General features: G+C 41.7%; 1 protein-coding gene across 1 annotated transcript; it reads right to left on the bottom strand.

The window, feature by feature from the left end:
- Positions 1-12,081: 12,081 nt before the first annotated feature.
- Positions 12,082-18,665, bottom strand: LOC112642252 (small vasohibin binding protein). The gene is made up of 3 exons (XM_049093950.1): positions 18,340-18,665; positions 17,895-18,040; positions 12,082-12,510 (listed from the first exon to the last, which is right to left on the bottom strand). The coding sequence occupies exons 2-3, from the start codon at positions 18,006-18,008 to the stop codon at positions 12,424-12,426; spliced, it is 201 nt and encodes a 66-aa protein (XP_048949907.1). The 5' UTR covers positions 18,009-18,040; positions 18,340-18,665; the 3' UTR covers positions 12,082-12,423.
- Between the last annotated feature and the right edge of the window lie 4,616 nt (positions 18,666-23,281).

Genomic DNA, 23,281 nt, shown 5'->3' with positions numbered 1-23,281 from the left:
CATCAAGATAAGAAGCTTTTGCACAGCAAAGGATACAGTCAACAAAACTCAAAGACAACCTACAGAATGGGAGAAGATATTTGCAAATGACATATCAGATAAAGGGCTAGTTTCCAAGATCTATAAAGAACTTATTAAACTCAACACCAAAGAAACAAACAATCCAATCATGAAATGGGCAAAAGACATGAACAGAAATCTCACAGAGGAAGACATAGACATGGCCAACATGCATATGAGAAAATGCTCTGCATCACTTGCCATCAGGGAAATACAAATCAAAACTACAATGAGATACCACCTCACACCAGTGAGAATGGGGAAAATTAACAAGGCAGGAAACAACAAATGTTGGAGAGGATGCGGAGAAAAGGGAACCCTCTTACACTGTTGGTGGGAATGTGAACTGGTGCAGCCACTCTGGAAAACTGTGTGGAGGTTCCTCAAACAGTTAAAAATATACCTGCCCTACGACCCAGCAATTGCACTGTTGGGGATTTACCCCAAAGATACAAATGCAATGAAACGCCGGGACACCTGCACCCCGATGTTTCTAGCAGCAATGGCCACGATAGCCAAACTGTGGAAGGAGCCTCGGTGTCCAACGAAAGATGAATGGATAAAGAAGATGTGGTTTATGTATACAATGGAATATTACTCAGCTATTAGAAATGACAAATACCCACCATTTGCTTCAACGTGGATGGAACTGGAGGGTATTATGCTGAGTGAAGTAAGTCAGTCGGAGAAGGACAAACATTATATGTTCTCATTCATTTGGGGAATATAAATAATAGTGAAAGGGAAAATAAGGGAAGGGAGAAGAAATGGGTGGGAAATATCAGAAAGGGAGACAGAACGTAAAGACTGCTAACTCTGGGAAACGAACTAGGGGTGGTAGAAGGGGAGGAGGGCGGGGGGTGGGAGTGAATGGGTGACGGGCACTGGGGGTTATTCTGTATGTTAGTAAATTGAACACCAATAAAAAAAAAAAAAAAGAATTCTGTTAATAGAGAATTGGGGAAATGTTAAAAGTTCTCTTAGCCAGTCTAATAAAAATCAGGACGTGGCAAAAAAAAAAAAAAAAAAAATGTACTTCTCAGATGAATGTACGAAGTCAGAGGGGTTAGTTCTTGATTCAAGGCAGTTCTACTACTTCTCAATTTGGGAATGGGTATAGATTTCCTGTCTCGCCCCCTCTTACCTGACCTGTGCCAAGTGAAAAGGGTCAAGTGACTGAGGATTATGCCTTTTTTTTTTTTTAACTCTGTGACCTTGAGTGAAAGGTTTAATCTCTCTAAACTCATTCCCTAACTGTAAAATGGATTATTTACTTCCTCTCTGGGTTGCTTTGTGAATTAAATACAATGACACATAAAATAACTAGAATAGGGAATGGCATGTAAAAAGTATTAAATAAAAGTTAGATCTTTCCTCTTCCTCTAAATTTCCTCCTTTCCCATTATATATCTCTTCATTTAAAACAATAGTAATAATAATAGTTATCATCTATTTAGTCCTTTCTATGTGTCAGGAATTGTTTCTTGCACTTTACTCTTTCACTTAATCCTCCACACAACCCAATGATGTAGGTGACTACAGGCTTAAGGTCAGCAGTTCTCAAAGTGTGGTCTACAGACCCCTGAAATTTCGGAGACCTTTTCAGAGTTAAAATTATTTTCTTAATAATGCTAAAACAAGAGGGCACATGGGTGGCTCAGGTGGTTAAGCACCCAACTTTGATTTTTTTTTTTGGTATATTTTTTTATTGGAGTTTGATTTGCCAACATATAGTATAACACCCAGAGCTCATCCCGTCAACTGCCCCAGCTTTGATTTTGACTTAGGTCATGATCTAAGGATTCTGGGATCTGGCCACATGGGGCTCCACACTCAGTGGGGACTCTGATTGAGGATTCTCTCTCTCCCTCTGCCTCTCCCCTACTCATGGACACATGCTCATACTCTCTCTCTCTCTCTCTCTCAAGTAACTAAATAAATCTTTTTAAAAATCCTAAAACAGGAATTGAAAATCACTGTTGACATTTTACTGATGGTGCAAAGAATGGTAGGTAAAGCTCCTAGCGCCCTTCTGTGAATTTAGGCAGTGGCACTAAATGATCCTGGCAGTCAAATGTACTTGTCATTGTCATATGCTCACAGTAAACAAGACAAAAAATGTTTCACTTATGGGCAGCCTGGGTAGCTCAGTGGTTTAGCACCGTCTTTGGCTCAGGGCATGACCCTGGAGACCCAGGATTGAGTCCCACGTTGGGCTCCCTGCATGGAGCCTGCTTTTCCCTCTGCCTGTGTCTCTGCCTCTCTCTCTCTCTCTCTCTCTGTGTGTCTCTCATGAATAAATAAATAATAATAAAATCTTTTTAAAAATTTTCACTTATGAAGTCCTTGATAAAGCAGTAAAAATTATTCATTTTATTAGACCTTGACCCTTGAGTATATATCTTTTTAACATTCTGTGCAAATCATGCATAAAGAGCTTCTGCATACTGAAGTTATGATGGTTGTCTCAAGGAAAAGCACTATTTTGAGTTTGAGCTGAATTAGCTGCTTTCCTTGTGAGATACCAAAGGATGACTGGCAAACTACGGTGTTCAGACTTGGTTTTCTTGAAATAGGAGCTGACACTGTCACTCATGAAAAAAGTTTTTGTTACCTCTACTAACGTGAGCTTGAAAGCTTCTGAATACTCAAAGATTTTTCTGATGAGATCAGGAGAGATATTAGTGAAAATTTATTTTTAACAATAAATAATAAAATAATAAAATTATAAACACTTGGAAGATCTGCATAACTCAGTGAAGCAGTATTTCCTAAATGATCAGCACATGATGTTACAAGATCACATATAAACAACCCATTCAAAGGGCAAGAGTCAAAGACCAGTGGATTTTAATGTAACAGAGTATAAAAAGTTCATTAATATAGTATCAGATTTCAAGCTGCAACTTTAACTTAACCTTTAAGAAATGACCACCCACTAAATTTTAGTATAGTATTAAAGAAGAACATTTAAAATGATCATTAAAATACTCCCCTCTTTTTCAACCACATATCAGTGTGAGGCCAGATTTTCTTTATATAGTGTAACTAAAACAATAAGAGAATACAGGATGCAGAAGTATGAAAAACCAGCTACTTTCCTGTAAGCTGAATGTTAGATTTGCAAAAATGTAAAACAATGGTACCCTTCTCTCTCTTTTTTTTAATGCTACCCTTCTCAATGATTCTTTGTGTTTTTAAAAATTTATTTCTTGGTATATAGAAATTTAAAAAAATTATTTCTTGGGGGTCTCTGGGTGGCTCAGTGGTTTGGTGCCTGCCTTTGGCCCAGGGGGTGATCCTGGAGTCCCAGGATCAAGTCCCGGGATCAAGTCCCACATCGGGCTCCCTGCATGGAGCCTGCTTCTCCCTCTGCCTATGTCTCTGCCTCTCTCTCTCTGTGTGTGTGTCTCTCATGAATGAATAAATAAAAAAATCTTAAAAAATTTCTTTTAGAGAGGGGGGTGCAAAGGGAGAGGGAAAAAGAGAATCTTAAGCAGACTCCACTCCCAGTGCAGAGCCCTATGTGGGGCTTTATCTCAGGACCCTGAGATAATGGCCTGAGCCAAAATCAGGAGTCAATGCTTATCCGACTGAGCCACCAGGCGTCTTTGATTCTTTATTTTGAAAAATTATTTTTTTTAACTTTCCAAAATGGCCAATGAGTAAGAGACCTTAGGTTTGTCTGGTCCCAGGAATTCAGCTAGATAGCTATCAAATCATACTGAACACCTGTGAACTCAACCAGAGATCTAAAAAAAGAATTGCTGCAATTCTACAAATAGAAAAGCAACCATTTATTGCAAGAATGACAAGATGGAAAAACTTACCTCAAAAAAGAGAACAAGAGGCAGTACTGACTGTCAGAGTCCTAATCAGTATGGATATAAGTAAGATGTCAGAACTAGAGTTCAGAATAATGATTATCAATATACTAACTGGGCTTGAAAAAAAGCATAGAAGACGCTAAAGAATCCCTTTCTGGAGAAATAAAAGAACTAAAATCTGATCAAGTCGAAATCAAGAAGGCTATTAGTGAGATGCAATAAAAAATGGAGGCTCTAACTGCTAGGATAAATGAAGCAGAAGAGAGATTTTGTAATAGAGAAGACAAAATGATGGCGAATAAAGAAGCTGAGAAAAGAAAGGTAAACAACTACTGCATCATGAAGGGAGAATTCAAGGGATATGTTAATCCATAAAGCAAAACAATATTAGAATAATTGGGATCAAAGAAGAGGAAGGCAGGGAGGTAGAAGGTATACTGGAGAAATTATAACTGAGAACTTCCATAATCTGAGGAATTCAAGTCCAGGAGGCACAGAGAATCTCCCTCAAAATCAATAAAAATAGGTCAACACCTCAACATATGTATAGTGAAGCTTGCAAATCTCAGAGACAAAGAGAAACTCCAGAAAGCAACTTGGGACAAGAGGTCTGTAACCTATAAGGGTAGAAATATTTGACTGGCAGCAGACTTATCCACAGAGACCTGGCAAGTCAGAAAGGACTGACATGATATATTCAGGGTGCTAAATGAGAAAAATATGCAACCAAAAATACTTTATCCAGCAAGGCTGTCGTTCAAAATAGAAAGAGAGTAATACTGGAGGGTATTATGCTGAGTGAAGTACATCAATCGGAGAAGGACAAACAGTGTATGTTCTCATTCATTTGGGGAATATAAATAATAGTGAAAGGGAATATAGGGGAAGGGAGAAGAAATGTGTGGGAAATATCAGAAAGGGAGACAGAACATAAAGACTCCTAACTCTGGGAAATGAACTGGGGGTGGTGGAAGGGGAGGAGGGCGGGGGGTGGGGGTGAGTGGGTGACGGGCACTGAGGGGGGCACTTGATGGGATGAGCACTGGGTGTTATTCTGTATGTTGGTAAATTGAACACCAATAAAAATTATTTTATTAAAAAAAACAAAAACCAAAAACAAAATAGAGAGGTGATAAGCTTCCAGAACAAACAGAAACTAAAAGAATTTGTGATCACTAAACCAGCCCTGCAAGAAATATTAAAAAAGATCCTTTAAGTGAAGAGAGAGCCCAAAAGTAACACAGACCAGAAAGGAACAGAGACAATATGCAGAAACAGTGACTTTACAAGTAATACAATGGCACTAAATTCATATCTTTCAATAGTTACTCTGAATATAAATGGACTAAATGCTCCAATCAAAAGATACAGGGTATCAGATTGGATAAAAAAGGCAAGACCTGTTAATATACTGTCTGCAAGAGACTGATTTTAGACCCAAAGACACCTCCAGATTGAAAGTGAGGGATGGAAAACCAAGTATCATGCTAATGAACATCAAAAGAAAGCTGGAGTAGCAATCCTTATACAGACAAATTAGATTTTATTTATTTATTTTTTTAAAAGATTTTATGTATTTATTCATGAGAGACACAGAGAGAGAGAGACAGAGAGAGGCAGAGACACAGGAGAGGGAGAAACAGGCTCGGTGCAGGAAGCCTGATGCAGGACTCTATACCGGGACTCCAGGATCATGCCCTGGGTCAAAGGCGGGCGCTAAACCGCTGAGCCACCCAGGAATCCCACAAATTAGATGTTAAACCAAAGACTGTAATAAGAGATGAGCTAGGATACTATATCATAATTAAAAGATCTATCCAACAAGAAGATATAACAATTATAAATATTTATGCCACTAACATGGGAGCAGCCAATTATACAAACCAATTAATAACAACATTAAAGAAACACATTGATAATAATACAATCATAGTAGGGGACTTTAACACCCCACTCATTGCAATGATCTAAGCATATCAACAAGAAAACAAGGGCTTTGAATGACACACTGGACCCGATGGACTTCACAGATATATTCAGAGCATTCCATCTTAAAGCAACAGAATACACATTGTTCTCAAGTGCACGTGGAACATTCTCCAGAATAGATCACATACTGGGTCACAAATCAGGTCTCAGCAGATACCAAAAGACTAGATCATTCCTTAAATATTTTCACACCACAATGCTTTGAGATTTGAACTCAATCACAAGATGAAATTTGAAAAGAACTCACATGGAAGTTAAAGACCATCGACTAAAGAATGAATGGGTCAACCAGGAAATTAAATAAGAATTTTAAAAATTCGGGATCCCTGGGTGGCGCAGTGGTTTGGCGCCTTTGGCCCAGGTGCGATCCTGGGGACCCAGGATCGAATCCCATGTCGGGCTCCCAGTGCATGGAGCCTGCTTCTCCCTCTGCCTATGTCTCTGCCTCTCTCTCTCACTGTGTGCCTATCATAAATAAAAAATAAAAAAATAAAAATAAAAGAATTTTAAAAATTCATGGATACAAATTAAAATGAAAACAATTGTTTAAAATCTTTGGGATGCATCAAGGGCAGTCTTAAGAGGGAAGTATACAATACAAGTCTTTCTCAAGAAACAAGAAAGGTCTCAAATACACAACGTAATGTTACACCTAAAGGAACTGGAGAAAAAAACAGCAAATAAAGCCTAAAAACAGCAAGAAAAAAGAAATAATAAAGATTAGAGCCAAAATCAATGAAATAGAAACCAATAGAACAGAACAGATCAATGAAACTAAGAGTTGGTTCTTTGAAAGAATTAATAAGATCAATAAACCCCTGGCCACACTTATCAAAAAGAAAAGAGGAAGGACCCAAATAAATGAAATCATGAATAAAAGAGGAGAGATGACAACCAACACCAAATACAAACAATTATAAGAACATATTATGAGCAACTTTATGCCAACATACTAGGCAATCTGGAAGAAATGGATGCATTCTTCATTCCTAGAAACATATAAGCTACCAAAACTGAAACAGGAAGAAAGGAAACCTGAAGAGACCAGTAACCAGCAAGGAAATTGAAGCAGTAATCGAAAATCTCCTAAAAAACGAGTCCCAGGGCCGATGGCTTCTCAAGGGAATTCTACGAAACATTTAAAGAAGAATTAATACCTATTCTTCTGAAACTGTTTTTAAAAATAGAATTGGAAGGGAAAATCCCAAACTCTTTTTATGAGACCAGCATTGCCTTGATTTCAAAACCAAAGACCCCACCAAAAAGGAAAATTACAGACCAATATCCCTAATGAATATGAATGCCAAAATTCTCACCAAAATACTAGCCAATAGGATCCAACAGTAAATTAAAAGGATTATCCATCACAACCAAGTGGAATTTATTCCTGGGCTGCAAGTGTAGTTCAACATCTGCAAATCAATCAATGTGATACATTACCTTAATAAAGGAAGGGACAAGAACCATATGATCCTCTCAATAGATGCAGAAAAAGCATCTGACCAAGTATAGCATCCTTTCTTGAGTAAAACTCTTCACAGTGTTGGGATAGAAGGAATATACCTCAATATCATAAAAGCCATATATGAAAAGTTCACAGCGAATATCATTCTCAGCGGGGAAAAACTGAGAGCTTTTCCTCTAAGGTCAGGAGCATGACAGGGATGTCCACTATCATCACTGTTGTTCAATACAGTACTGGAATTCCTAGCCTCAGGAATCAGATAACAAAAAGAAATAAAAGGCATCTGAATTGGCAAGGAAGAAGTCAAACTCTCACTCTCTGCAGATGACATGATACTCTATGTGAAACACCCAAAAGACTCCACCCCAAAATTGTCAGAGTTCATACAAGAATTCAGCAAAGTGGCAGGAGATAAAATCAATGCACAGAAATCAGTCGTACTTCTAACTAACAATGAGACAGAAGAAAGAGAAATTAGGAGCCAAGCCCATTTACAATTGCACCCAAAACCTTAAGATAACTAGGAATAAATGTACCAAAGAGGCAAAGGATCTGTATTCAGAAAACCAGAATACTCATAAAAGAAATTGAGGAAGACACAAAGAAACGGAAAAACTGTCCAGCTCATGGATTGGAAGAACAAATATTGTTAAAAAGGTCTATGCTACTGAGAGCAATCTATACATTCCATGCAAACCCTATCAAAATACCATCAACTTTTTTCACAGAGCTGGAATAAATAATCCCAAAATCTGTATGGAACCAGAAAAGAACCCACATAGCCAAAGGAATGTTGAAAAAGAAAATCAAAGCTGGAGGCATCACAATTCTGGACTTCAAGCTGTATTACAAAGCTGTAATCATCACGACATTATGGTACTGGCACAAAAACAGACACACAGATCAATGGAACAGAATAGAGAACCCAGAAATGGACCCTCAACTCTATGGTCAACTCATCTTTGACAAAGCAGGAAAGAATATCTGATGGTAAAAAGTCTCTTCAACAAATGGTGTTGGGAAAACTGGTCAGTCACATGCAGAAGAATAAAACTGGACCATTTTCTTACACCACACACAAAGGTAAACAAAATGGATTAAAGACCTGATGTAAGACAGGAATCAATCAAAATCCTAGAGGAGGACAGAGGCAGCAACCTCTGTGATCTCAGTAGCAGCAATTTCCTGCTAGACACACCTCCAAAGGCAAAAGAAACAAAAGCAAAACTGAATTAATTCAGAAAATACTTTATCAAGATAAAAAGGTTTTGCACAGCAAAGGAAATAGTTGACAAAACCAAAAAACACCTGACAGAATGGGAGAAAATATTTACAAATGACACATCAGATAAAGGGCTAGTATCCAAAATCCATAAAGAACTTATCAAACTCAACACTAAAAAAACAAACAACCCAACCAAGAAATGGGCAGAAGACATGAACAGATATTTCTTCAAAGAAGACATCAAAATGGCCAACAGACACATGAAAAAATGTTCAACATCACTTGGCATTGGGGAAATACAAATTGAAACAATGATGAGATACCACCTTACACCAGTCAGAATGGCTAAAATTAACAAGTCAGGAAATGACAGATGTTGGTGAGGATGCAGAGAAAGGGGAACTCTTACATTGTTGGTGGGAGTGCAAGTTGATGCAGCCACTCTGGGAAACAGTATGGAGGTTCCTCAAAAAGTTGAAAATAGAGCCACCCTATGACCCAGCAATTGCACTACTGGGTATTTACGCCAGAGATACAAATGCAGTGATCTGAAGGGGCATCTGCACCCCAATGTTTTATAGCAGCAATGTCCATAGTAACCAAACTATGGAAGGATCCCAGATGTCCATTGACAGATGAATGGATAGAAGATGTGATATACATACACAATGGAATACTATTCAGCCATTAAAAATGCAATCTTGCCATTTGTGATGACACAGATGGAACTAGAGGGTATTATGCTAAGTGAAATAAGTCAATCATAGAAAGACAATTATACGATCTCACTCATGTGGAATTTAGGAAACAAAACAGAGGACTATAAGGGAAAGGAGGGAAAAATAAAACAAGACAAAATCAGAGAAGGAGACAAACCATAAGAGACTCTTAATCATAGGAAACAAGCTGAAGGTCACTGAGGGGGGTGGGGAGATGGGGTAATTGGGTGACAGACATTAAGGAGGGCATGTGATGTAATAACCACTGGGTGTTATGTAAGTATGATGAATCATTGATCTCTACCTCTGAAATCAATAATAGATTATATGTTAACTAATTGAATTTAAATTTAAAAATATTTTTTTAATTTTTCACAAAAAATGTTTGAAAATATTTATTTATTTAAAATAATAAAAATCTACTACAGGTTAACATAAATAACAAAAACAAAAGCTCTTTGGGGTCCTCCAGTTTTAGAGTATCAAGAAGTCTAAAATGTCTGAGACTCACTGACTTAAGGAGATTTTTTTTAAAAAAGATGTTATTTATTTATTCATGAAAGACACAGAAAGGCAGAGACACAAGCAGAGGGAGAAGCAGACTCCATGCAGGGAGCCCAACCCAGGACTCAATCCCAGGACCCTGGGATCATGACCCGAGCCGGAGGTGACTTAGGGAGATTTAAAGTTGCCCAACGTTCATACAGTTAGTTAAGTGGTGGACCCAAGAGTCAAACTCAGGCATCCTGACTTCCTGATGTCATTGTTCTCAACATGAATTTTTTGATGCAGAGCTCCAAAAACATCTCTTACCTCTGAGAAACCGGGACTAGATCACATCAGGGGTAGGGAGTTCCAGGTAGGGAAGCAGAAAGCAGGTGCTCCTCATTTTCACTGATTTTGCTTGCAAGAGCCTTAGCATTCAATGCTATTTCATTTATGTACATAAAGGCCTCTGGAGCCCTTCCCTGAGGCAGAAGATAAAACTTCTGTCCCCCTAAACTGTGAGTAAGATGACCCAGTTCTGTCTTGTTCAGGCATCCCTCATATCTTGAACTTTTCTTTTTTTTTTCTTCCACAACCCATGCTTTCGTAAGTACATATAAACAAAAGCTTCATGAAATAATATTTTTTTTACCACATGTGATATTTTTTAATCTGTTGTTTCATTAAAAAGAAAAACTGGGCAGCCCCGGTGGCTCAGCAGTTTAGCGCTGCCTTTCAGCCCCGGGCATGATCCTGGCGACCCGGGATCGAGTCCCACGTCAGGCTTCCTGCATGGAGCCTGCCCCCCCCCCTCCCCGTGTGTCTCTCATGAATAAATAAATAAAATCTTAAAAAAAAAAAAAGAAAAACCAATCATAATTTATTAAACTGATTTTACAACCACCAGCAGTTTGAAAAACTGCCACCCTAGAGGACTTCTCTAGGATGGAACAGATTTAGGGCTGAGACATGTTAATACAGGCAGTCCTCAACTAAGGATCAGAATCTTTCCAACTGATGCTCATGTATGACTTGGTTATTTGAAATTTGAAACATTTCCCATGAAATAAGGTTGGGAAGGGGAGGAACATTTACTGAAGACCTATTATGTGCATCATCTCATTTATTACTCCAACAAATGATCCTGATAGGAAAAAAATATTCCACTACATAGATGGGAAAAGTGAGGCTCAGAGGCTAATAACTTAATGTAGAATTGCTACTTGACCCAAGGCCATTGGAGACCAAAAACTGCTCTTTGTAGTATACTACAGCATTTTATAGGTTTATAATAGTTCACTCCAAACCCAACCCCTCAAAAAAACAAAACCAAACAATCCTCATTCAATCCAGATTTGGTAGGACACTATAGAACCTAATTACCATTTATGGGGATAATCTTTGTAGAGATTATCCTTAGTTATAACTTAGGCTCTCCAGAACACATTCTTCACAGTGGTAGCAAGTTTCTCACATCCCATTAATAACCCCAGACTTCCAAAATCAGCCACAGCAAGAATGGAATTCTCGGTGACTTCAGAGGTAGCAGAGAGACAAAGAGGAGATGAGGATTGCTTGAGATTCCCAACACCAGTAGAGAAAATATAGGCATTTCTAGGGTGGAGACAAAAGGAGGTAGTGGTGTCCAGATCCTCTGTCCTGAGTGGCCCACCTCATTTCCATACATATTCTGCTTTCTAACATCCTTCTCCCTATTCCCCAGTAATATCTGGAAATGAGATACCCTGAAAGAACAAGCTCTCCTTTTGCTCAGCATTAAAATAACTCTATTATCATAAAAGCTGAAGTATGAACCACCATTCCTGATACAAGTGTCTGAAGCAGAAACTTTACACTTTTGATATGGAAAGACGGCAGGTAGATGATGGATAGGTGAATGGTTCTTGAGGAACCAGTTCTGGACATTTCCGTCACAAACCCACGTCTAGGCCTGATAAAGTAGCTCCTACAATGAAAAGCGAAAAGCACCTGCACACGTCTCCCTGCTGGTCCAAGCCTGCTGCTAGCTGTCCATCACAAGGTGAGAGGAATCCTAGCTGCAGGCCTCTGCTCTGAGTAGTGGCTCAGCTGGGAATAAAGCGTCACATATTTATTATACCCAAGTGGCTGAACACTTAGGAGTCGTTGGGTTTGCTGAGCTTTAGCCCTAGGAAGAACGATAACTGGAAAGACATTTTCTTGTCTCCCTTCTACTCCTTCCTTCTCCCCTCAACTTGTCTTACCTCTTACATTTTTTCTGACTCTACTTTCTGTGGCCAGGCATCCCAAGCTAAAGTATGAGCAGACGAATGTTTTATTAGTATTTTATTTGTATTTTTGGAGAAGATCTACAGTTTCACAAGAAACACTGATTTTTCTCAAACAATAGAAAAAAGGTTTAAAAAAAAGAATCTATTGTCTTAGGAGAACAAAACAAGTCTCTTCAGCAAGCATTGGGCCAATTCAGACTGAAGGAACCAATGAAGCAGAAGGTACATACAGGAAGTTCAGATTTATCCAGTTTTAGGAATAATGCAAATGTCTTCTTGTCTAAATCTGTAAGGTTCCAAGTGGATCATCATCTCAGTAAAACTGGTACCAAGCTGACAAACAGAGCCTCCAGGGTCCCACCTAGTTTGAGCATAGGGTGGCTCACTCTCCAGGAGGCTGCATCTGTTTACAGAACTCATCGAACTGCTGTTGCTCCAGCTCTGTCATGACTCTGTTGAGGGCATAGATCTGATTGGGAGAAAAAGATATGTTAGCAGAGAAGGCAGCTGCTCCACCTGTCTTCAGACGCCACAGGCTGTGGCATTTGAAAATGCCAGGACTGCAGTGGTAATGCAGGCACAGTGAGAAGGGAACAGAAAGGCAGGTACTAATTCCATTTGGAGAATCAGGAAAGATGCAGTGAGGCAGGTGCTTGATCTGGCTTTTACAGAATCAGGAGGATTTGAACAAGCAGAGACTGGAGAAAGGACGTGACAGGTGATGGCTGGGGGTAGTATGAACTAAACAGAATGGAAAAGTACAGGATTAGTTCTGGAAACTTCAACTATGCTAATATGAAGGATATTATAAAGTAGAGTTTGGGGAGCTTGAGAAAGTGACAAGTATGTTGGAGCCTTCAATGCCTTGCCAAGGCCTCTGGACTTTGGCCAGACTCTGAAGAGCCAGCGAGATTAGCGTGCAGGGGAACAACCTGATTATATCTCTGCTTTGGGAAAGATAACTGGAGACCATGTGAGGGAGAAAGTGGGGGAAGAAGAGATTATAGGCCACTTATAAGGCATCATTACAATAGTCCAGGGAGGAGGCAGCAAGAATATGACGTAGGGCAGGGAGTGGGGATGGCAGGAAAACAGCAAGAGACATTCTCAGGTGAAAGGTGAGGCATCTACCTCATTCCTCACCTTTCTTTATCCTTGTGGTATCAATCTGTCCTCTAAAGAACAGAAACATAAAACTTTTCAATGTGTAGAAGAGAAAAATGAAGGAGTGTGTTTATGTGCAGGTGATATAATTTGATTCGTTTAAGAAAAGACAAGAAGGGGAAAAAAAGAAACTGGAAAGTGAGACAAATAGAAAACACAAAATAAAGAGCAGAAAAGGCAACCAAATGTGCAAGAGAGGATCATCAACTCCGCAAGATGGTTCTTTGAAAGTACTAGAGAAAATCCTGTAAATCTCTGACATGAATTATCAAGATAAAAATAGGCAGTCATAAACATTATTAGAATCAAAAAGAAAACATAATTACTGATGTAATGGAAATTAAATCAAAATATTATGAACTTGTGTAAGTTTGAAAACCCAAATGAAATAAATCCCTAGGAACATAACATGATCAAAGCTGACTAAATACAAACTTTGAATGATCCTATGATCTTTCCCTCCACTTTTTAAAAAATATTTTATTTATTTATTCTTGAGAGACACAGAGAGAGAGAGAGAGAGAGAGGCAGAGACACAGGCAGAGGGAGATGCAGACTCACTGTGGGTAGCCTGATGCGGGACTCGATCCCAGGACCCCGGGATCATGCCCTGAGCCAAAGGCAGACGCTCAACCACTGAGCCACCCAGAGGCCCCAAGATCCTATAATCTTTAAGGAAATGGAGAATTCCACACAGTGATGAAAACAAGTACAAACAACAAACAAATGATTTTCAAAAAGCGTAATATTGATGGCTAAAATGGCTAACGTTTATGTTATGTATATTTTACCACAATGAAAACAAAGAAATGAATAGATGCAAATAGTTTAAAAAAAAGAAAAGAAGCTGAGCCAAGAGAGTCAGTTACGGAATGTAACATTTATAAAATTCAGCAACATGCCAACTAGACAGTACATTGTTAGGCTACAAAATTTTATTTGGGAGTTCACAGAGAAATACTAAAATAGTGCACAACAGCAACAGCATGATCGGCATAAAGTCAGGGAACGAGGGCACTGCTAGTGGGAAGGGCTGGGGATGGGACCAGAGTGAGGCCCCAGGAGCTTCAAATTACTGCTCATGTTCTAATTCTTAAGTTGGATGGTAGTCACAGGGTGCCTGTTTCATTCATCTTCTTTAAGCTGTACACGCTATATATATATGAATATATATATATGAATATACATACATTTATTCAAACCTGTGCTTCACCCATTTGTGCTTTAATGAGCATTTTAATCTGCATGACTGAGCTGGGGACAGAGAGGGATATTAAGTAGCTTCTTAGAGAGCTCCAGATCCAAAAGGCAGGCTGGTGGAAGGGAAAATAAAATAAGCAGAGAAAGAAGAGACTTGAAATGGGTCAGCAGGTCCGAGCCAAGAAAAGAAGGACTTTCAAGAGGGAAAGGGTCACCAACGGTTTCAAATGCGGCTTCAGGCCACACGTGCCCTCTGTTCCCATTTACTGGTCACATAGCTCCTTCACATCTAACTTTCTGGAATGAGGCATCTTTGTTGAATTGAACGGAAACTATGTCTCTTCCTGCCCCCAAGGGTCTTGTCACATTCCTATCTTAGGAGATTACATTCCAGGCAGCACAGATAAAGCAAACAGCAAGGCCCTTGCAGGGCAAAGCGAAAAGGAGCCAAGGTCAGATGTGGTGCGCTTGCAGTCCTGCCCCTCAGTCCCTCAGTAACTAGGGGTTCTGTACTTTCAAGTGAGAATAGTATCTTCTACTTCACAAAGTCACAGATTTTCCATCTCCCTTCCTTATGCCAGGCAGGACTTACAAAGGTCAGAATGGGAGTAGCAATAGTAAGCCCTGGTGTGAGCATACGCATGGTCATGCGTGTACAGGCTGGCCCTGTACCTGGCAATATTACATTTCAATGTTCTGATATCCCATTATTGAATTCTGATATTTCATTTCAGCACGTCACCATCAATGCAATCATTCCTTCCACCCAGGGTCTGCGTGGTAAAAGCCGCCAACTGCTTGGAAGCACGTGGTCCCTAACAACTGCTGCCGTCCACTGAGGGCTTTCTCTGTGCCATGCACTGTGTGTGAAGTACTTTACACACATTTCTGTTCCTTGTAACAATCTTGTGAGGTAGATCTCATCATTCTCATTTTTCAAGGGGGAACCGAGGAACTGAGGTTCAGAGAGGTGAAGCATCTTGTCCAAGGCCCTATGGGGAGAACTGGAGCTCTTAAGGAGCTGGAATTTGGAGCTGGACTAAGAAATCTAACCTGTGGAACCTCACCCAAAGGGTGTCAGTAAGGATGTGAAGAATGTCAACATCTATCCCTACAGCATGCACAAAGGACAGTTTCCTCAGGCTGTTTCTTACAGCAGTCCTCAAACTGTTCCCCAAAGTACAACGCAGTCAAATCATCTGGGGGCCTGCATCCAGGTGGGGGCAGAGAGGTGAAGGAAAGGGGAGGACATGCATTCTAATTTGTTAGAATGCACATCCGTAGCTCTCAGATGGTCTGTTTCAATCCACAGGTGGACTTCAGTTTACGGATTCATTTCAAACATGTTATTCAATTTATTTAGTATATTGACTGCCTCTCCCACAGAACCCAAGCAGGGATTGAGTTCACCAAGGCATTCACCAAGGGAGGGATTCTTCTCTGCCTCGGCCAGTCATGCCCCTCAGGCTCCTGCAACAATGTTGGGCACATAGTAGCAGCTCAGTATTTAACAGATGAATCAAATCAACACAAATTTAAAGTGTGCCACTATCAAGTAGGAAAAGAAGTGAGAAATGAGAACTCTCTTACACTGCTGATGGGAGTGCACACGTGTACAATCTCTTTGACAGCAATCTGGCAATGCCTAGTAAAATTGAAATAAATACACACGGTAATTCTACTTCTAGTTATATATGATCTACAGAAATTCTAACACAGGTCCCAAAGGAGACATCTAAGTTTTTCAATACAGCAATGTTTTCAGCAGCAAAAAAAACCCCCAAATAATTTAGATTTTCATCACTGGAGGAATGGGTATATATACTAAAGTGTATTTATAAAATAGACTACTGTATTCCTCTTTCTCCCCGATGCTCATTTGCTTTGTTTCTAAAACCAAGAAATAGAGTCTTAACTACAGAGAAAAAACTGATGGTTAGGTACCTACCCCAGAGGGTAGGTAGGGGGATGGGGTGTGATGGGTGATGAGCACTGGGTGTTATAAGGAAATACTGAATCAGGGATCCCTGGGTGGCTCAGCCGTTTAGCGCCTGCCTTTGGCCCAGGGCCTGATCCTGGAATCCCAGGATCAATTCGCACATCAGGCTCCCTGCCTTGAGCCTGCTTCTTCTCTTTCTCTGCCCCTCCTCCCACTTATGCTTTCTCTCTCAAATAAACAAAATCTTTAAAAATAAATAAATAAAAATAAAATAGACTACTGTAAGCAATGATGAGGAATAAACTAGATTATTATATTAACATGAATAGTTCTAAAAAACATAATGTAAGCAAAATGTAAAATAAAACACAAGATTTTATTAATGTAAAATTTTAAAACACAAAAGAACATTGTATATTGCTCAAGGATATCTATTAATATATGTGAGCGTAAAAGCATAAAAAAATTATAGTGGATGCCCAGAGAGGGTAAAAGGGTATATAAGACAGGAAATGAACAAAGAGGACTTTAAATTCACACATATTTTTTATTTATCTAAAAAGCTACAGGCAATTAGGACAAAATATTAGCTACTACCAATCTGGCAGGCTGAGTACCCAGGTGTTTGTTATAATATTTTGCTTTTCCATATTTTAAAATTTCTCAAAAAAAAAAAAAAAAGGCTAGAAAGAGGGAAGATTGTGCAGCAAGCTTTCTTCTGATATTACAAACTAAAATAAAAACACATGGCACCCGGGTGGCTCAGTGGTTGAGCGGCTCCCTTCAGCTCAGATCCCGGGGGCCTGGGATCGGGTCCCGCATCCGGCTCTCCATGGGGAGCCTGCTTCTCCCCCTGCCTGGGTCTCTGCCTCTGTCTCATGAATAAATAAATACAATCTTTAAAAAAAAGAAAGAAAATACATGTCTGGATGTGGTAGTGTGAACAATTTAGTTTTTCATTTTCAAGGTGATTCTAAGTGTCGAATGAACAAAGAAATACGTTTGGTGGGTGTAGAGCTTGGGTCTCTACTTCTACTTATGAGCAGCTACTCTCCAGGCCAAAGCCTAAATATCTGTACTCAGGAGTGTCCAACACTTGTCTCCTGCTGACCCCTCCCTTCCACGTCCCTTCTCTTTTCCCTTTCTTTCTCCCACAAAAGATCTGCACACTGGGGCAGCCCGGGTGGCTCAAGCGGTTAGCGCTGCCTTCAGCCCAGGGTGTGATCCTGGAGACTGGGGATCGAGTCCCGCATCGGGCTCCCTGCATGGAGCCTGCTTCTCCCTCTGCCTGTGTCTCTGCCTCTCTCTCTCTCATGAATAAATAAAATCCTTAAAAACAAAAACAAAAAAAAACCCCTCTGCACAGGAGTCATGTGGTGATGGGTTCTGGCATCATCCCGGACCTTAGTGACCTCCTAGGAGAACAGCTGTTTCGCCTGGAGGCTGGTCGTGCTCCCCTCACAGCTCTCCTCTCTACTAGTCTCTGCTCCAGCACCACCTCCAGCCGACTACAGGTACACCAGGTACACCCGCCTCCTCCTTAATCTCACCTCTGCTCTTTGCCTCTGCTTCAGCTCCTGCTGGGCTGATTTCTGCTTGGCCTTCTCAACTCTGCTGGCAGGTTCTTTAACTTTGGATTTTTCTTTACGCGCTGGTGGATCCATGACTTGGCCTCGGAATACTTCTTAGCTCTCACCTGGATGGCGCAGAAGAGGCTGATTAACCAAAGAAAGAAAAGAGGGACGCCTGGGCGGCTCTGCGGTTGGGTGTCTGCCCGCTGCCCAGGGCGTGACCCCGGGGTCCCGGGATCGAGCCCCACGCCGGGCTCCCTGCAGGGGGCCTGCTTCTCCCTCTGCCTGTGTCTCTCATGAATAAATAAATTAAATTAAATTTAAATTAAAAAAAAAGAGAGAAAGGGGAAAAAAAGGACTTCCGGCCACTTCCTTGACGACGCCCCTCAGGTCGGCCCCGTTTTGACAGCTGAGGCCGACTGACCCGGTGTTAAAGGGTTCGGTGGACAGGACTGACGGGACGGACTCCCCCCGCCATCACCTTGCCGGGGGTCCCTGGGAACATATCACAGTATCTGCTTTTCAGCATTTTTAAATTCCTAAGGAAAAAAAAAAGAGCAAGAAATGAATAAAACCAACAGAAAGAGGGAAGACAGGGCAGCAAACTTTCTCCTGATCCTATCATTATTTCCTAAAGGTGCCACTTATTTGTTCCCGAGACACAGCGAGAGGGGCAGAGGCGGGCGGGGGAGCGGCAGGCTCCCCGAGGGGCTCCATCCCGGGGCCCGGGGCCCGGGGCCCGGGGTCACGCGCCCGCCGCCCGGCGTCCCTTTCTCCCGACGGTAAATACGGAGACAGGTCAACCCCCGCGATCCAGCCTCCGCTCTGAGCCTTCGGTCCGTGTCCGCAACCCGGGGCGAGAGGGCCTGCGACGCGTCCCCCCAGCGCCGCGCTGCCCTGCGAGGACAGGCCCGGCCCGGCCTCGCGCCCCCCGCGGCCTCCTCACCGACGGCGCCCGCCCGGGCCCGCCCCGCCCCGCCCCCGCCCCCCGCCACCGCCCCGGGCCCAAGCGCGGCCCCGGGGACGCTCCCCCCCGCCGCTGCCCGCTCCGGGTGCAAGATGGCGGCGGGCGGCGGGCGGCGGGCGGAGGGCGGAGGGGGCGCCGGCCCGCCCCGCCTCGGGACTCCGGGACTCCGCCGCGTCCACGTGGGACAGCCCGGCCTTGCCCTACCTCCCGGCCTGGCGTCGCGAGCCCGCCGCGCCTCGGACTGGGCGGGGCCGGGGCCGGGGCCGGGGCCGGGGCCGGGGGCGGGGCCGGGGCCGGGGCGGGGCCGGGGGCGGGGCCGGGGCGGGGAGGCCCCGCCCTCCTGGGCGTGGCCGCGCGTGCGCAGACAGCGGGCTCTCCGCTCCTTAACCCGAAAAGCGGGCGGGATGTTTGTCGCCCCCTTGGTCCTGGAGCTGGTTGGAAACAACCCCCCGAAGGGCAGAAACGTTCAAGCTCTCCGCTGACGCGCGGTCTTACAATCGCGGTGGTTTTACGATTACAATTTCACAGTGACGCGAAATAATGTTACGCATTAAAATAGCGGGCGGTCGTTTTTCATTTGTTAGATTTAGGATTGAAGAAAATGGTAGGTAAACGGTTTGACAACAGAAATCTCGTTCAGTCATAATAATAATAATAACAAATAACAGCTGCCTCTCATCGGGGTTTATGATATTCCACACACAGTTCTTAGAGCTTCATATTTATTAACTCCTTTATTCCTGTTGATAACTATGTACAATAATGTACACGTGTAATAACATATTACCATCCCCATTTTACAGGTAAGGGAACAGAGGCACGGAGAAGTTAAGTCACATGTCCTAGTAGGGACCCCAGCAAGCGCTTGAGCCAGGATTCAGGACAGGACACGGGCCTATCCAGAGGGAGATATGTCCAGATCTGCTGCTGCTGCTGCTGCTGCTGCTGCTGCTTCTTTTTTTAAGATTCTTATTTATTTATTCAGGAGAGAGAGAGAGACAGAGAAAGAAAGAGGCAGAGGCACAGGCAGAGGGAGAAGCAGGCTCCATGCCGGGAGCCGGACGTGGGACTCGATCCCGGTCTCCAGGGTCACGCCCTGGGCTGAAGGCGGCGCTAAACCGCTGAGCCACCCGGGCTGCCCAGATCTTCTGCTTCTGTCCCTCTTAGAATTAGGCAAGAATTGAAACAATTGAGGATGCTAAGCAGGAAGTTGTTCAATGGGTATAGAGTTTCCGTTTTGTAAGATGAAAAGTCCTAAAAGTCTTTTTACATAAGAATGTGCATATATTTAATACTACTATACTGTAAATAAGGTGGGAAATTTTATGATTTTTTTAACCACGATAATAAAAAAAACCCACAACCTTTGACACAGCAATTCCAGTTCTGTTATCCTAACTAAATAATCAGAGATAGCACTATTTTTTTTTTTTAAGATTTTATTTATTTATTCATGAGAGACAGAGATGCAGAGGGAGAAGCAGGCTCCATGCAGGGAGCCCGATGTGGGACTCGATTCGGAGCCCCAGGATCAGGCCCTGGGCCGAAGGCAGGAGCTAAACCACTGAGCCACCCAGGGATGCCCGAGATAGAACTATTCTTAAAAGCAACAAAATGCAAACAATAAAAATCATTGTAACGGGGTTGATTAAATAAACGGTAGGATAACTGGCATGGGATTCTATGCAGCCATTAAAATGAGGTAGAATGATATTTATTGATATAATAAAACATTTTTATTAAATGAAAGAGTTACAAGGGGGAACAACAACATAATCAGAGTATGTGTTTCATTGTTTCAAAAAGATTATTCTAAAAAAAAAAAAAAAAAAAAAAAAAAAAAAAAAAAAGATTATTCTATACAGACGGAGAAGACAATGTATGAAAACACACCAAAATGTAAATCCAGATTGTTTTAAGAATAGAGGGGATTTTTTTTTTTTTTTTTTAAGAGAGAGAGAGAGAGTGCGCACACAAGCAGGGGCAGGCACAGAGGGAAAAGGAGAAAGAGAATCTTAAGCAGCTCCACACCCAGGGTGGAGTCCAAAGCAGGGCTCAGATCTCACGACCCTGAGATCATGACCTGAGCCAAACTCAAGAGTCTGATGTCTTACTGACTGAGCCATGCAGGTGTCCCAAGAATACAGGGGATTTTCTTTCTTCTTTGTGCTTTTGTGTGTTTTGCAAATTTCTACAATCAACACTTAAACAAGAATTATACTTTATTTAAATTCAGTTAATTGACATATAATGTATTACTGGTTTCAGAGGCAGAGGTCAGTGATTCATCAGTCTTATATAACACCCAGTGCTCATTCCATCACCTGCCCTCCTTAATATCCATCCAGTCACCCCATCCCTCTACCCCCTTCCCTCCAGTGACCTTCAGTTTGTTTCCTATGATTAAGAGTCTCGTGGTTTGTCTCCCTCTCTGATTTCATCTTGTTTTACTTTTTTTCTCTCTTCCCCTATGATCCTCTGTTTTGTTTCTTAAATTCCACATATGAGTGAGATCATATAATAATTGTCTTTCTCTGATTGATTTATTTCGCTTAGCAAAATATTTTGTAGTTCCATCCACTTCGTTGCAAATGGCAAGATTTCACTTTTTTGATGGCTAAGTAGTAGTCCATTGTACGTGTGTGTATACACACACACACACACACACACACATCTTCTAAATCCATTCATCTGTCAATGGACATCTGGGCTCTTTTCCACAGTCTGACTATTGTGGACATTGCTGTCATAAACATTGGGGTGCAGGTGCCCCTTCAGATCACTGCATTTCTATGTTTAGGGGTAAATACCTAGTAGTGCAATTGCTGAGTCTTAGGGTAGCTCTATTTTCAACTTTTTGAGGAGCCTCCATACTGTTTTCCAGAGTGGCTGCACCAGCTTGCATTCCTACCAACAGGGTACAAGGGTATACTCTCTTTTAATCAGAAGAAAGTCTAACAAATGTTATTTTAAAATTCTCTATAAATGTTGATTGGATTATTATTAATAATAAAAGTGGCCAGACTAGACTGGATTATATTACAGCTGGAAATGGGCAGAGATCTTTGGAAAGCTTTAGAAAGCCGACTAAAACAGACTGGATATAGGGGATGAAGGAGCGGAAAAGCCAAAGCAAGATACTGGAAAAACAGTGGACGCACCGATAAAAGTGAAGGTATGCTGAGTTGGTTTGGGAAAGGCTGAGGAGGAGTTAGAGGGGTGTGGGTGCATGCGTGCATGTAAGAGACAGTTAGTTTACACTTAGAGGTGGCAGGAAGAGTTGTCTAGCTCCAGACTGGTACAGGCGTGGAGACATCGGTTTGGGATTCTTCATCAGGAAAGTGAGGCTGGGGCAGCCTGGGTGGCTCAGCGGTTTAGCGCCGCCTCCTGCCCAGGGCCTGATCCTGGAGACCTGAGCTCGAGTCCCACATCGGGCTCCCTGCATGGAGCCTGCTTCTCCCTCTGCCTGTGTCTCTCCCTCTCTCTCTGTGTCTATCATGAATAAATAAATAAAATCTTTAAAAAAAAAGGAAAATGAGGCTGGAGTCTGGAGGGAGTGAAAGTCTCCTTCCTCTTCTATGAGTTTATGATCTCTTTCTTCTTTTCTCTCTTTTCTTTTCTTCTTTCTTTCTTTCTTTCTTTCTTTCTTTCTTTCTTTCTTTCTTTCTTTCTTTCTTTCTTTCTTTCTTTCTTTCTTTCTTTCTTTCTTTCGACCATCAACAGATTTGGCCAGTATGCACAATTCCCTAGTTGGCTGAGCCAGAGTTTAAATTAATATAACTATGGAATATTTTTACAGTTGAGCTATATATCGGACTAAGATTACTTTCACTTTATTGAACAACCTTTCTCTCCCTGAGTCAAAAATTGCCTTTTTAAAAATTAACTTAATTATGCATCTATTATTGATTCTCACTTCAAAATCTTCATCTGGACCAGAAAACATCTCTTGATCTGGTCACATGAATCTGGTGATCTTTCTGGGTCTTTTTTTTTTTTTTCTTTTCTTTCTTGGAGACATCCTTCCTTGGGCCCATCCTCCTCTCTCCAAATTTTTGTCTTGGCTTCATTGTCCAACTATTGTTCTAGGACTTCCCCTAACCACATTCTGGGGATTCCCATCTCTATTCTCCAGTGCCAAATCCCCTGGTCTTCCATTTCTGATTTATCCTCTCACTTTAGAAGAGCACGGTCTCCACTAGCCTCCCAAGAAGGTGTTCATGGGAGGTAAATTTTTGAAACCTTGCTTGTCTAAAGATGGCTTTATTTTACTCTCACACCTGACAGTTTCGAAGGGTACAGATTTCCAAATTGGGAATCATATTCTTGCAGCATTTTAAAGGCCTTGATCCATTGTCACTTAGCCTCTCATGTGGCTAGACTCTGGAGAAGTCTGATT

This window comes from Canis lupus, chromosome 15 (assembly GCF_003254725.2).
Source record: "Canis lupus dingo isolate Sandy chromosome 15, ASM325472v2, whole genome shotgun sequence".
Taxonomy (NCBI): domain Eukaryota; kingdom Metazoa; phylum Chordata; class Mammalia; order Carnivora; family Canidae; genus Canis; species Canis lupus.
The sequence above is the reverse complement of the archived record's forward strand: the minus strand, read 5'-3'. Positions and strand labels throughout refer to the sequence as shown.